This window comes from Colossoma macropomum, unplaced genomic scaffold, assembly GCF_904425465.1.
Source record: "Colossoma macropomum unplaced genomic scaffold, Colossoma_macropomum, whole genome shotgun sequence".
NCBI lineage: Eukaryota > Metazoa > Chordata > Actinopteri > Characiformes > Serrasalmidae > Colossoma > Colossoma macropomum.
The window spans coordinates 20,886,270-20,898,484 of record NW_023494807.1 but is presented as its reverse complement, the minus strand read 5'-3'; the positions used below and the strand labels follow the sequence as shown (position 1 = coordinate 20,898,484).

Here is a 12,215-nt window from a genome sequence, read left to right as displayed (position 1 = left end):
AGCTGGGTATACATATATGTAAAGACATCACAAAGACAACAAATAAAAAAAAAGTTTTCATATATGGACTAGGGCATGAACTAAATGTTACAAAACAATGTTTCCATACTATACATCAAACTCTTATGTCTTAATAAAAGTTAGGAAAATTGGTTTTCTTTTCTGATGCCCACATTTACTGTACAGATATATTACTCTCTACTTCAAGGCAGTACCGGCCACCCACTCTCTTTGGCAAATTAGGATTTTCCATGATATGATGTAGGCCCTAGTACTAATGCAAAGGCTTTAAATATTATAATATTTGATGCCCACATATACTCCAGAAATAATTTACTCTCTACTTTAAGGTCGTGCCCTCATATGAACTTTGACGCAGAGAAGATGATTTTGAGAACTGCTTTTCCTTATAATCTGTCATTTTAAACTAAACTAATAAAACCCCCCTTTAATAAGTCTATTTTAATCAGTCAACAACAATCCCCCCTCCTCTGTCTTTAAGTCCGGGTTAAACCTCCCCCGCTGGCAGGATGCTGCTGTGTGCGGTTTGTTTTCCGCACCACATCGCCTCCGAGAACTTCAAGATGGCTGCGGGAGACAACAGCGGCCGGGCGCCCTGTTTAAATTTCTCCCCCCCGGGACCACTAGGGAACAGCCAGCCGAGCAACAGTCCGTACACTTTGGCTACAAACAACGCAGGAGGGTCCGCTAGTGCGGCCGGAAGCTCGCAGAGTGTAGCGAGACGGTCGAACCCCCAGTCGGGGCCTAGCGGCTCGGAAAGCACCGGTGTCGCGTCGGGGCTGCCGCCGAACATAAGGAACTCTCTCCCGCAGGCCGCGGGTCAAGGCTCCGCGGTCGGCGGGTCCATGGCGAGCGTCGCTACCAACATGCTGGCCTCGACCTCGAACTCCCCGCCTACAGCAGCAGTACCGGCCACCCATTCGTCTCTCTCTTCAGGAGCTCCGGCTGCAGCGGCGGTTCTGGTTTACAGAGAGCCCGTCTACAACTGGCAAGCGACGAAAAGTACCGTGAAGGAAAGGTTCGCCTTCCTCTTCAATAACGAGGTTCTGAGTGACGTTCATTTTCTGGTGGGCAAAGGACTCGGCGTGCAACGGATACCTGCACACAGGTAAACAAAAATGCTCTCTAATGTTATTTTTATTGGAACACTTATTTTGTGACTATAGGTAGCTCAGCTTCTGCTAACTAAATCTAAAAACAGACCAAATAGATTACTTCGGAGTGTTATCGTTGTTGTTATTGTGTGGCATGTGCTAGCATAAACAATCGGATCAGGAGTGCCAAAGTGCAGGGTTTGCGTTTTCGGTGGGATGGGACGAGGGCCCAAATAACAAATAATTATACAAATAAAGACGGTAGGTAGGTTTCAAATAAAAACAAATATATTTTAAAAGGAAAATAAAAGTGCATTAAGCTACATACAGTATAAAATTAGTTTGTTCTTTCATTGGATGAGGGTGTTTGGTTAGGGTAACTGTGGTGGGCTAAATGAAACGTTTCTTATTAAAAGGATGTTTTTAATCAGAGATTTGTAGCATTGCTTATATTTACATCTACAAAGATTGTTAGGTTATGTCTGGAGGCATATGTGCTAAATTTTAAGCTGTCAGCATAAAGGACAGTATTATAAAGGACTCGTATGGAAATTAATTTTTTTGGAGAAAAGACTTTGATGTAGTATGTAAACATTGTGAAAGTTTCAAAATGTACTGTTCACTCCCCAGTTCATGTACGGACACTTAGCTGTGAAAACAACTTGTTTTGAGTTCATTGTTTGTGTGATGTCATGAAAACCAGTGCTTTTTTTATCCACCTATTTAGCCCCAACAATTCATGTTTAAGTTATAAGGAGTGTTTCAGCTTGAATAGGACAACGAAATATAACATAAATAATTTATGTATAACAGTCTTTAAGGCACAGTAATACAAATTGCTTGTTTAATTATAAGGGATAAAGAAAGGTTGGAAGATGTCCATGTAGAAGTGAATTATGAAGTGTTTTTTTTCCACAAATAAAGGCACGCAAACTTTTAATGACCATTCTCCCATAAAACCTAAGAAAATGTTGCTGACATTTGCTTGTCTGTATTGTTGTGTTTGTAGGTTTGTGTTGGCAGTTGGCAGTGCTGTGTTTGATGCCATGTTTAACGGCGGCATGGCTACCACTTCGACAGAAATAGAGCTCCCTGATGTAGAACCTGCTGCTTTCCTGGCCTTGCTGAAGTGAGACATTGATTTATGCCATTAGAAATGTTTGAATATAGTAACAACATAAATCATCAGTAGCATTTCCTGAAGTAATGCTTGAATTCTTGTGGTCAAAATGCAGGTTCCTGTATTCTGACGAGGTCCAGATTGGGCCTGAGACTGTGATGACCACTCTGTACACGGCAAAAAAATATGCTGTTCCGGCCCTGGAGGCCCACTGTGTGGAGTTCCTCAAGAAGAACCTGCGCGCTGACAATGCCTTTATGCTCCTCACACAGGTATGGTTCTCTTCCAATCTTTAGAAAAATCCCTACATTTACACATTTGAAGCGTGGCCAAGACAGTTCCCTTTGTATGTTTGTATATAATAAAGGGTTCTGATCACGTTATTTAAAAGGATAATGAAAACAAGGTGAATTTACATTTATTTGGTATATTGAGTATTGATTCTTGCATTTAGAGCTATCCCTCTGAGGATAACATATGTCTAATCCCTTTAATCAGTTTTGTAAGCAGTTTATGTTGTTGTCATAAAAAAATATTGCATTTATTTTTAACTTATGACATCTGTTTCACCAGGCACGGCTCTTTGACGAACCCCAGCTGGCTAGTCTGTGCCTTGAGAACATTGATAAGAACACTGGTGATGCATTGGCTGCAGAAGGCTTCACAGATATAGATCTGGGTATGTATGATTATATGTTGGATTTAGAGAACGATCTGAGTAGCATATTAGTAGCCAAATTTATTCAGCTATGGTTTACCACATAGCTTGGAGCAGTGTTTCCCAACACTGGTGCTTGAAGCACATTGCCCTGCACATTTTAGTGTTTTTCCTGCTTTTACACAACCACTTGAACACAATAAGGGGTTAGTAATGAGTTGTGTGTTGGTTGCAGAGAAAACAGTGTGCCTCCAGGACCAGCATTGGGAAACACTGGCTTAGAACAGTAGCTAAATATGACTTAAAGTGGCATTCTGGACTAAAACTAGAGTTAAATATTTTATTTGTCATGTTATGCAGAATTCTATAGCACAAAAATGTGTCCCTAAGCCTTATCGGTTTGACAGAATTCAAACTTTTTTTTCATTTTTACATTTTTAATCTTCAGTGTTCTCACTACAATGCAATAAAAACTTTTAGCTTTAAGCTTTTTGTCCCCCTCATCTGACAAAGATACATCATCAGAAGGAGTCTTTTGTAGTTTTTGAACCAGAAAACCTCATTCTAAGGACCATTGTGGCACCGCTGCAGGATGTGAGCAAGCACGCTTACACTTGAAATAGTGATGGTTATGTTCAGGATTTTGGATAAAGTGTTGCTTTAACCCTGTCACACTTGTTGCAGGCTTTTCAGGCATTTCTTAGAGGACCGTCTAGTTAGTACGCTTTACTGTGGTAGATTCTGTGCTTGCTACCATTAATATAGTAGTAACTTTACCGTGGTTTGTAAAATATGGATTAAAAATATCTACTTATTGGCCATTTTAAAGCTTTCTCTCTTTATGCTGCTGTCTCTCTCAGACACGCTAGTTGCTGTGCTCGAGCGGGACACGCTGGGGGTGCGAGAAGTGCGCTTGTTCGGTGCGGCGGTGCGTTGGGCTGAGGCCGAGGCTCACCGTCAGCAGCTCCAGCCCACACCTGAGAACAAGAGACGCGTGTTGGGTAAAGCCCTCACCCTCATCCGCTTCCCTTTAATGACCATAGAGGAGTTTGCTGCAGGTACACCGCATCATGCCAGTTGCTCTTGGATTACACCCAGTTGTTCTCAATCCCAGCCATGCGGACCCACCCCTCTGCACAGGGGGCTCAGGCTTTCCCCGCTCTGACACACCAGATTCAAGTCATGAAGGATTAGTAATTAGTTGAGTGCAGGGGTTGAATGATGGAAAACACCTTGTGCACGGCAGTGGGTTCCAGGATTGGGAACCACTGGGTTACTGTTGACTGTCATTAATTGATGTTCATTTTCCTCCTCCAGTGGTATAAATGTGTTTGAATGTTGCTGCGTGTAGGTCCAGCACAGTCTGGCATCCTGACGGACAGGGAGGTAGTCAGTCTGTTCCTGCACTTTACAGTAAACCCCAAACCACGTGTTGAGTTCATTGACCGGCCACGCTGCTGCCTGCGTGGCAAAGAGTGCAGCATCACACGTTTCGGCCAGGTGGAGAGCCGTTGGGGATATAGCGGAACCAGCGACCGTATCAGGTGAGCACAAAAGTACACAAATTCACTTATTTTAAACAGTAGCTTAATAAGGTCCATTAGGAAGGTCAGAACTGGGCAGACTGTAATGGTTCAAAATTGGCTATTATAATGTGGATTCTCTTTTGCCATATAGCACTCATTCAGAGGTAAACACTCAAAATCACACTCACAGTAACAGCTGCTTCGGGAGGTTTCAGTTTTATCTTCACCAGCATCACAGGCGCTGTAAAAAGGGCATGTTATTAAGCCACACCCACTCCTTTGGTTTGCATCCTTGGTTTCTTCAAAGCTTTCAGACTTTTAACTTTTCTTTGACGCTGCAGCCTCAGTCCCCTATGACCGCATTCGGCCATTTCTTATGAAATATCTTTGAACACTTAACAGTTTTGAAGGTCTTCTAATTTTGTTTGTACAGAAACATCAGCCTCAATGTTTATGAGGTCTCAGCAGTGCAAAATTATGACGAATGTCTAGTTGGATTGACATAAAAGTCGCTTGAATTCCAATCTGGCTGTTTAGACTGAGTGGCATTGCTGCATGCTGGGTATGTATCCAATTTCAGTACCACATATGAAAGTGTCCCAAATTGGAATTGAAAATGTCAGATTCGGTGTGTGTTTTGCTGTTCACACTGCTATACATTTAACACATCTGTGTCACATATGAAGAAAAAGATCGGATTTGGGCCACTTTCACCTGCTGTGCAAACAAAGCCTTAAATGGACATCCAAAACTAGCAGCAGTGTGACAGATTTTCAGAATTTAAAGGAATGGTTTCACAAAAAATCTGGTTTACACAATTTTCCATTTACTCCACATGTAGTCAATCATCTAGACTTTTGTGTCCAAATTTTAAGTTTTGGGTTAGCAATACAGTTATGAGGCTAACATTGTTAACAAACACTAGATGTCAATATTCACCCAAATCCTTTCTGTAAACACGTTCCCAAAACTTCTCTCAACCCGGTTAAACCACATCCAGGTCTTCATTAAACTGAATGCAGCAGGCAGCCAGTTGCCTGTGTGATATGAATGCACACTTAGGGGTCTAAAATGTCTGCCCACACGTTCAGCTACACGGTGAACTTTTGTTCTTTTTTTAATACCTCACAATTGTGTCCTAAAACACATTGACAAGTCAGTGTGTGACCTTAATGAAGACCTGGATGCAGTTCGTAGGGGTTGAGACAAGTTTTGAGGATGTATTAACAGAATATTATTACTTCTAGCATTTGCTAGTAACGTTAGCCTCGTAACTCCAGCGCTAAACTGTGTGTTTTCGACATGTTCCAACCAGCCACCTTTCGTCTAAACACAGTTAAACTAGTGGCACATAAAAAAGCTGTTTAAAGCTGAGAAGGACAAAAAAGGAGTCATTTGCTCAGATTAGATAAACTCTGCATTGGAAAGTAGTGTATTCAAAATGGTTATTTTAGAAATATTAGTCCAACTTTTAAAGCGATTATGCACATTGTGCAGCTATGTTAAATGGCATCTGAGCTCCAAAGAATGACCTCAGCTCAGCAGTGGAATTTGTCTAGAGTTTGGCACTTCAGATATAAGACCTAAGAAATGTTTTGTGCTTCATGTCTCAGAAATGAGATGAAATCAGCATATATCCCTCATACATATCCCTTGTACATCTTCATCTGCCTTTAAGTAACTCCTAAACCTCATGCTACACCTGTGTTATTTTTAAACCATTGATGAGATCAGACAAGGGCTGTGGGAATGATAAGATTTGAACAGTTCACTGTTCTGTATCATTGCTGAATTTTAGGCAGCACTGTCTGGTCTGCTATGAGAGATCATGTACCACTCTAATGGATAAACTCTTCCACATCTATTTGAGACCTGCACAGACATGCTCTTTAAAAATGAAGGATTATTATTATGTGTTTTTACTGTGTGTAAGAGATACTGCAAGTATGTCAAGTACATCATACCCCTCCTCTGTTTTCTCTCTTGCTCTCTCCTCTCTCTCACAGGTTCTCAGTAAACCGCAGGATATTTGTTGTGGGTTTTGGACTGTATGGTTCCATACATGGACCCACAGACTATCAGGTCAACATTCAGGTACAGTCCAGCATGTGTGTTGTTTTAAGAGTGACTAGTTGAATTACATGGGTTTTTCTAAATTAATAACATTTAATTGTAGGTTGTAAATGCAATTGTGTGAAGGATAAATATATATTCATAACATGACCATGGTATTCATTATTTAACAGTTAATTATGACAGTGTATAACTGTGATTACAGTGATGATCTGTATGCTAACCATTTTTTTTTTAATTCAAGTTTCTGAATTTATTTTCCTCAGATCATTCACACAGACAGTAATACAGTTCTCGGTCAGAATGACACAGGTTTTAGCTGTGACGGGTCATCAAACACCTTCCGGGTCATGTTTAAAGAGCCAGTGGAGATTCTGCCCAATGTAAACTACACAGCCTGTGCTACTCTTAAGGTACAACTTACTGAGTGCATACAAGTACAACCACAAGATCATTTTGTTTCTTTTTAGGCAGGGAATGAGCATATATTGTATTGAATATTATTAGAATCCCATTATATAAAAATTGATGGAGCTGAATCTCCACCTTCACATTAATGCATCACAATGCAGCAATGCATTTATACACCTTTATTAAGTAATAATTTGGTAATTAACATGTAATGTTAAAATGATTACATTTACATTTTAAAAAAATATGCTCAAATGCTGGTTGATGGAGTGAGTGTGTTTTTGTGCTCTCACAGGGTCCAGACTCGCACTATGGTACCAAAGGGATGCGGAAGGTTACCCACGAGTCCTCAGGGTCTGGAACCAAAACCTGCTTCACGTTCTGCTACGCTGCTGGCAACAACAATGGCACTTCCGTTGAGGATGGACAGATCCCTGAGGTCATCTTCTACACATAGTGTGACCTTTGACTTTTTTAGGGTCCCAGGAGTAGAGGGCCCCTTTGGGCTGTTGGAAAAGGCTCATTGGTGAACTTGCTGTTTTGACTAATGCACTAAAACTGATTGAAAGAACTGAGATTGGTGAGTAATGTACTGGATGGTGGCACCACATAGAGACTGCCTCCTACTAAGACTTTTTTCAGAAGTGGGAGCAGAGCTAATCTGCTTGCTTAATGATAACTGAGAAGAAAAAAATATGGACTGTTGAGAAGGAGTATGCTTTGTCCTCACGTTAAAGGTCCATATTGATGTAACAGAGCCTGCAGACTGTAAACAAGTCACTTTTTATAGTGGTATGCCTGACCTGGATGCTGTTTAACTGGATTGCAGAACTGTTGTCAAACTTCTTGTCTATAACAGCTAATGCAGTGTGAGTTAAATGGATATACCTGAGATAGTTTGAGGAAATTTTTCACTAAAAACAATCGGCATCTCCTTTGAGGATGGAGTGTCATTTGAACTGGATTAACAGTAACTCCATTACGCCTATTTATGGTAGCCAGCAAAGTAACATTAGAGAATGAAGCCATTCGAGAACACTGGGGAATTCTGCGCTGTCAGATTCCCTCGCCTTTTGTGCCAAAATATTGTGCTTAAGTAGAATGCCTCCTTAGAATCTACTCAACAAGCTTTTTTTCTATGAATCTATGCATGCTCTGCCCACAAATGCAGTTCCGTAGCAGCTGTTCTGAGGATGAAGCTTTACAGAAAAGTGGCAGAAATCCTATTCAGGGAGGGAGAATTTAGTCAGCAAATCCATTTGAGCAGCTTGAATGGGAATTCCACTTAACTGTGCATAATTTCAGTGGCTACAGTGTAATCAAAGTCTTTCCGAGTGGTTGTGGTGTGAATTGCTTCATTGTAGAGTGACTAAGGACTAAGGAACTTTTATTTACTATTCAAAACCACCAGTGAACCCACACATGTCTTCTGAGTTTTTATATGTATTTTGTATTTTGATAACGGTAAAATAGTAGTAAATCCAAAAACAGTGTTTTCTTTGGGGACTATTTTGCCTTAGTATGTGCTACATGTACCTCTCCACTGTGACGTGATTTAAGTTTTTGGACAAACTTTATTAAAAACTATCATAAAACAATGTCTTTGACATCAGGCAGCTATTATTGGTAACCAGTTTGTGTAAAAACTTTCTGTGCGGGACCTTTTTAGAGGAACACTTCACATGTCTGGTTCCTTTCATCACTGTTGTTCAGTACTAGATTCTGGTAAGCTTCTCTAGAATTAAGCTTTTCACAGCAACCCATTCTGAATGACTGTTTTACTTCTTAACCATTTAGTTATGCAGAACTTTAGAAAAATCAGTGGAATATCCCTTTAAGCCATGCTACAGAAGCTAGTGGTATAGACCCACAAATTACAATTTTTTATTATTTAAATGGGATGTTTTAATGGGGAACAGAGAGGAAAAAAAAAGAAAGCATTAGTAAGTGGAGCATGGATAGATCAATATTGTTGATTCTTGGAGGCAAAACTATCCCAAATCATCCTAAGCTATGCATGCAGTTCTGTAGGTCACATTAGACTGTTTTGTGAACTAGCATGCACAGTGTGGAGAAACCACCCTCTGCTTTAGCTGTGCCTAATGTCTACATCTCAAGGGTGACTTAATTCAGTGAGTCATCTTACAGGCTATTCCAAACACATCCGTTTGAATAGATTGTCACATATCCAGCTGTTAAAATGTCTGTTTGTGTCTTGTAATTCACCTGACGAATGTGAAACATGGATGTGATAGTTTTAAAGATGCTCAGCAAAGTCATTGTCAATCTTTAGTGAGTAGTGAATAATAATAGAATAACATGTTATTTATTATTATTTATTCAGCAAAATACGTCACCAGCAATCACTTCCGTTTTTATTGGTTGGCAGGCATTCTGGGTTAAATTGGCCAATATTCATTGGGTGCCATTTAGTGACCCCTTAAGGACAAAGACTTTCTTGTGCATCTTTGATAACTTGAAACACATAGCATCCCTTGTGTAGTGTTAATAAACTGACAAATGTCTCAACACCATGCAGACTAAACTGGGCTTAAGGGACTGTTTTATCACTAATTGTTCTGTAGCTGAACAAGTTCATGTGTAGGACTGTTTTATTTGTCTTGTCCTGTTATTTGGTGGGAGCAAAACGGGGGTTTCGTTCTTTCTAACCGGGCTAAAACTGTAAAGTACTGACAACACCTCTTACGTGTGTTTAAAAAAAGAAAAGAAAAGAAAAAAAAAGCTTTCAAACAATGGCTGTTAAATGCATATGCAAGTGTTATTCATTTTGCCTGAAGCTGAACATGTTTGTAATGACCTGGTTATGAATGTAGGGGGAACCATATATGAACTGTGCACAGAAAAGCTGTTTTTTTTTTTGTTTGTTTGTTTTTTCTTCTTTTTTCTTGGTGATTTATATTTAATTTTCTGGGTGTGGGAAAAGATTAGGGCTGCATAACAAGTAGCATTATAAATAAACTTTGTATCTGCTATAAAGTTATTTTGTATTGTATCTGAAATTTGCAAGTTGATGTGCCATCATTAGGGCTGTCATGATAGATAACAGCAGGGGTGTCACTAGAGGTTCATGGATAGGGGGGCTAATCCTGTACTGGGGGGTCTGGGGGCATGGTCACCAAAGATTTATTTATTTATTTATTTATTTTTATGGCCCCAAAATGTTTGTAATGCACTTTTAGACTAGCAGCAGCCAGAAAATGTCAACTACATCAGCTGTGTTAAGTATATCAAAAAAATGGTTATTTGGTCAAATTGGCACACAGTAAATCTGTTTCTGCATAGTTTATATTAAGCAGAGAGCTAGTATAACGAACACTGTGTCCATCCACTTACAACAGGCACAGATCAAGCAAAGGTACTTTAGTCAAGCAGTACTCTCTTCTCCCTATTAGATAAGCTGCAAGTTGCTAAATAGAACATCCAAACACATTTTAGATCAGTTTCAGTTGGAACAGTTAGAAAGACCTTGATTTTTTAGGCATGTTCAATAAGCTAGGTGACGGAACTTCATGGTCATGGTGACAAATATTACATTTTCTCAGTTAAGTCAAATTAAATTAAGTATTAATTTGAACCGAAAGATTATGCAGCTCTCCCTCGCTTTCTTCTTGATCACTAACCTCCATCAGATCTGCTCCTTCAGTCCTGTCACTGTCCTTCAGCTTCTTTCTCTCCCTCTCATCCTGTGTTTAATCCAGTAATTTTATTAAACTCAGATTTACAAAAAAATAATGATCAATAATTTTTTTGTTTCTTTAACTAGTAAAAAGCTTTGACCTTTGACGGAGCTGCTGCCTCTTAGTTTCCATCTACAGGTTGAGCAACTGAGTGATATAAAACTCTTATGATGACCTTTTCACACAAAGCTGAAGTCGCTTCTTGTTTGAATTTTCCGTTCCACCTTAAATTCTGCAGCTGTTACATTCTGGCTCCTTGCAGCTGGGAAAATTCGAACAAGAATTTGGCGAAAAGGAAGTCAATTCAGCCTCGTCCTTTTCACTGACATTAACTTACTGTAAACAACAATACATGATAAATACTGGTGTCACTGTTTCCAAATACTGAAGAGAGATATAAAAACAAAGAATATAAAGAGCTCTCAGTAATGTTATTTCTATCCCACTTGTTTGTTCACACTCTCGTGCTCACTATGAAGTGAGGTTAAACTAGCTGGCTAGCTAATTAGCTAGCCTATCCTCTTAAACCCAAAGTTAACTAAAATTAGTAAGCTAAAGTTAACAAGCAACCAAGTAAAAACTGATATTCAGTTGTACTGACCATAATTTGCCACAAATCCATATCGTAGGTGGATAAATTTACTGTTCCACTCTGTATGTTACAGATTTTGAATAAGGTCTAATGTTTGTTTTAGTGAGCTTTTAGCCAAAATCCTGTCTTCAGCTCCGTTACCGATTTCTTTGCAGTGCATCAGCAAAGCCCCTTGCTTACAAAGTATTAGGTCTGATATGATTGGCTGAACGTTACGTTGGTCAGGCTGTGGTAGTACAGCGGAGGCTGCGCTGCATTCAAGTAGCAGCAGCAGCAGCAGCACCTCCCCCAGGTCGCACCCTGTTATTACAATATATTGTGAAGGAGAATGAACTATAGATGATTTGTACTAGTACTGTACATTTACTTAGGAGGCTAAAGCTCTCTAAAATTTGCCAAGCAACGCCCATGCATGTGCAGATAATTCTGATGAATAATCTTCAAGTAATCAGCATTAGGGGCAAACCATATAAATAGGGCTAAGAGCACTTATCAGTTTACCGAAAACGATCGATAATAGCCACGAAATCAGTAAGTAGATTTTGAAGGGTTTTTTTGTTTCCATTGTATATTTGAGAGTTCTGCGCTCCGATCCGTGATCTGAAACTCCAGTCCTGGTTGTGCAGCAATGATTTGCCGGTGAGAGCGAGTGACACACTGGAATGCTGGTACGTAGGGAAAACACCATCAGAAATAGGATTTTTCATGCTTAATTATGGTATAATGTTTTGTTGTCATGAGGTCTTTTCACACCAAGTCAAATCACTGAAACCTTCACATGAAGTCTGATGGACTGCTATTCCAAGGAGATCCACTGACTCACAGGGAGCTGAAGCTCTGCTGCAACACTGTCTTTGTGTGGGGTGGAATTTAAGGCCGTTATTTATTGATATTTTTCTTTCAGAATTGCTTATCGTCCCATACTAAATAAAAATGAACTTAAACGAACAATAGCAAGCTATACATAGCCTTTAAAATGTTCCAAAAGACATTATTGGAGAGTAGATAGACTAGCAGGCCTT

The 12,215-nt window shown here is 39.7% G+C and overlaps 1 protein-coding gene across 1 annotated transcript; it reads left to right on the top strand.

The window, feature by feature from the left end:
- Nucleotides 1-530: 530 nt before the first annotated feature.
- LOC118796752 (BTB/POZ domain-containing protein 2) lies at nt 531-8,836 on the top strand. The gene is made up of 9 exons (XM_036555853.1): nt 531-1,129; nt 2,125-2,244; nt 2,351-2,507; nt 2,809-2,914; nt 3,754-3,951; nt 4,245-4,437; nt 6,426-6,513; nt 6,759-6,905; nt 7,199-8,836. Exons 1-9 carry the CDS (start codon nt 531-533, stop codon nt 7,358-7,360), a joined length of 1,770 nt encoding a protein of 589 aa, XP_036411746.1. The 3' UTR covers nt 7,361-8,836.
- The last annotated feature ends 3,379 nt before the right edge of the window (nt 8,837-12,215 follow it).

Coding starts and splice junctions, on each gene's coding strand:
- LOC118796752 (XM_036555853.1), top strand. CDS start 531: ATGCTGCTGTGTGCGGTTTGTTTTCCGCACCACATCGCCTCCGAGAAC. Junction 6,514..6,758: donor ACTATCAGGTCAACATTCAG/GTACAGTCCAGC, acceptor TATTTTCCTCAG/ATCATTCACACAGACAGTAA. Junction 6,906..7,198: donor CAGCCTGTGCTACTCTTAAG/GTACAACTTACT, acceptor GTGCTCTCACAG/GGTCCAGACTCGCACTATGG.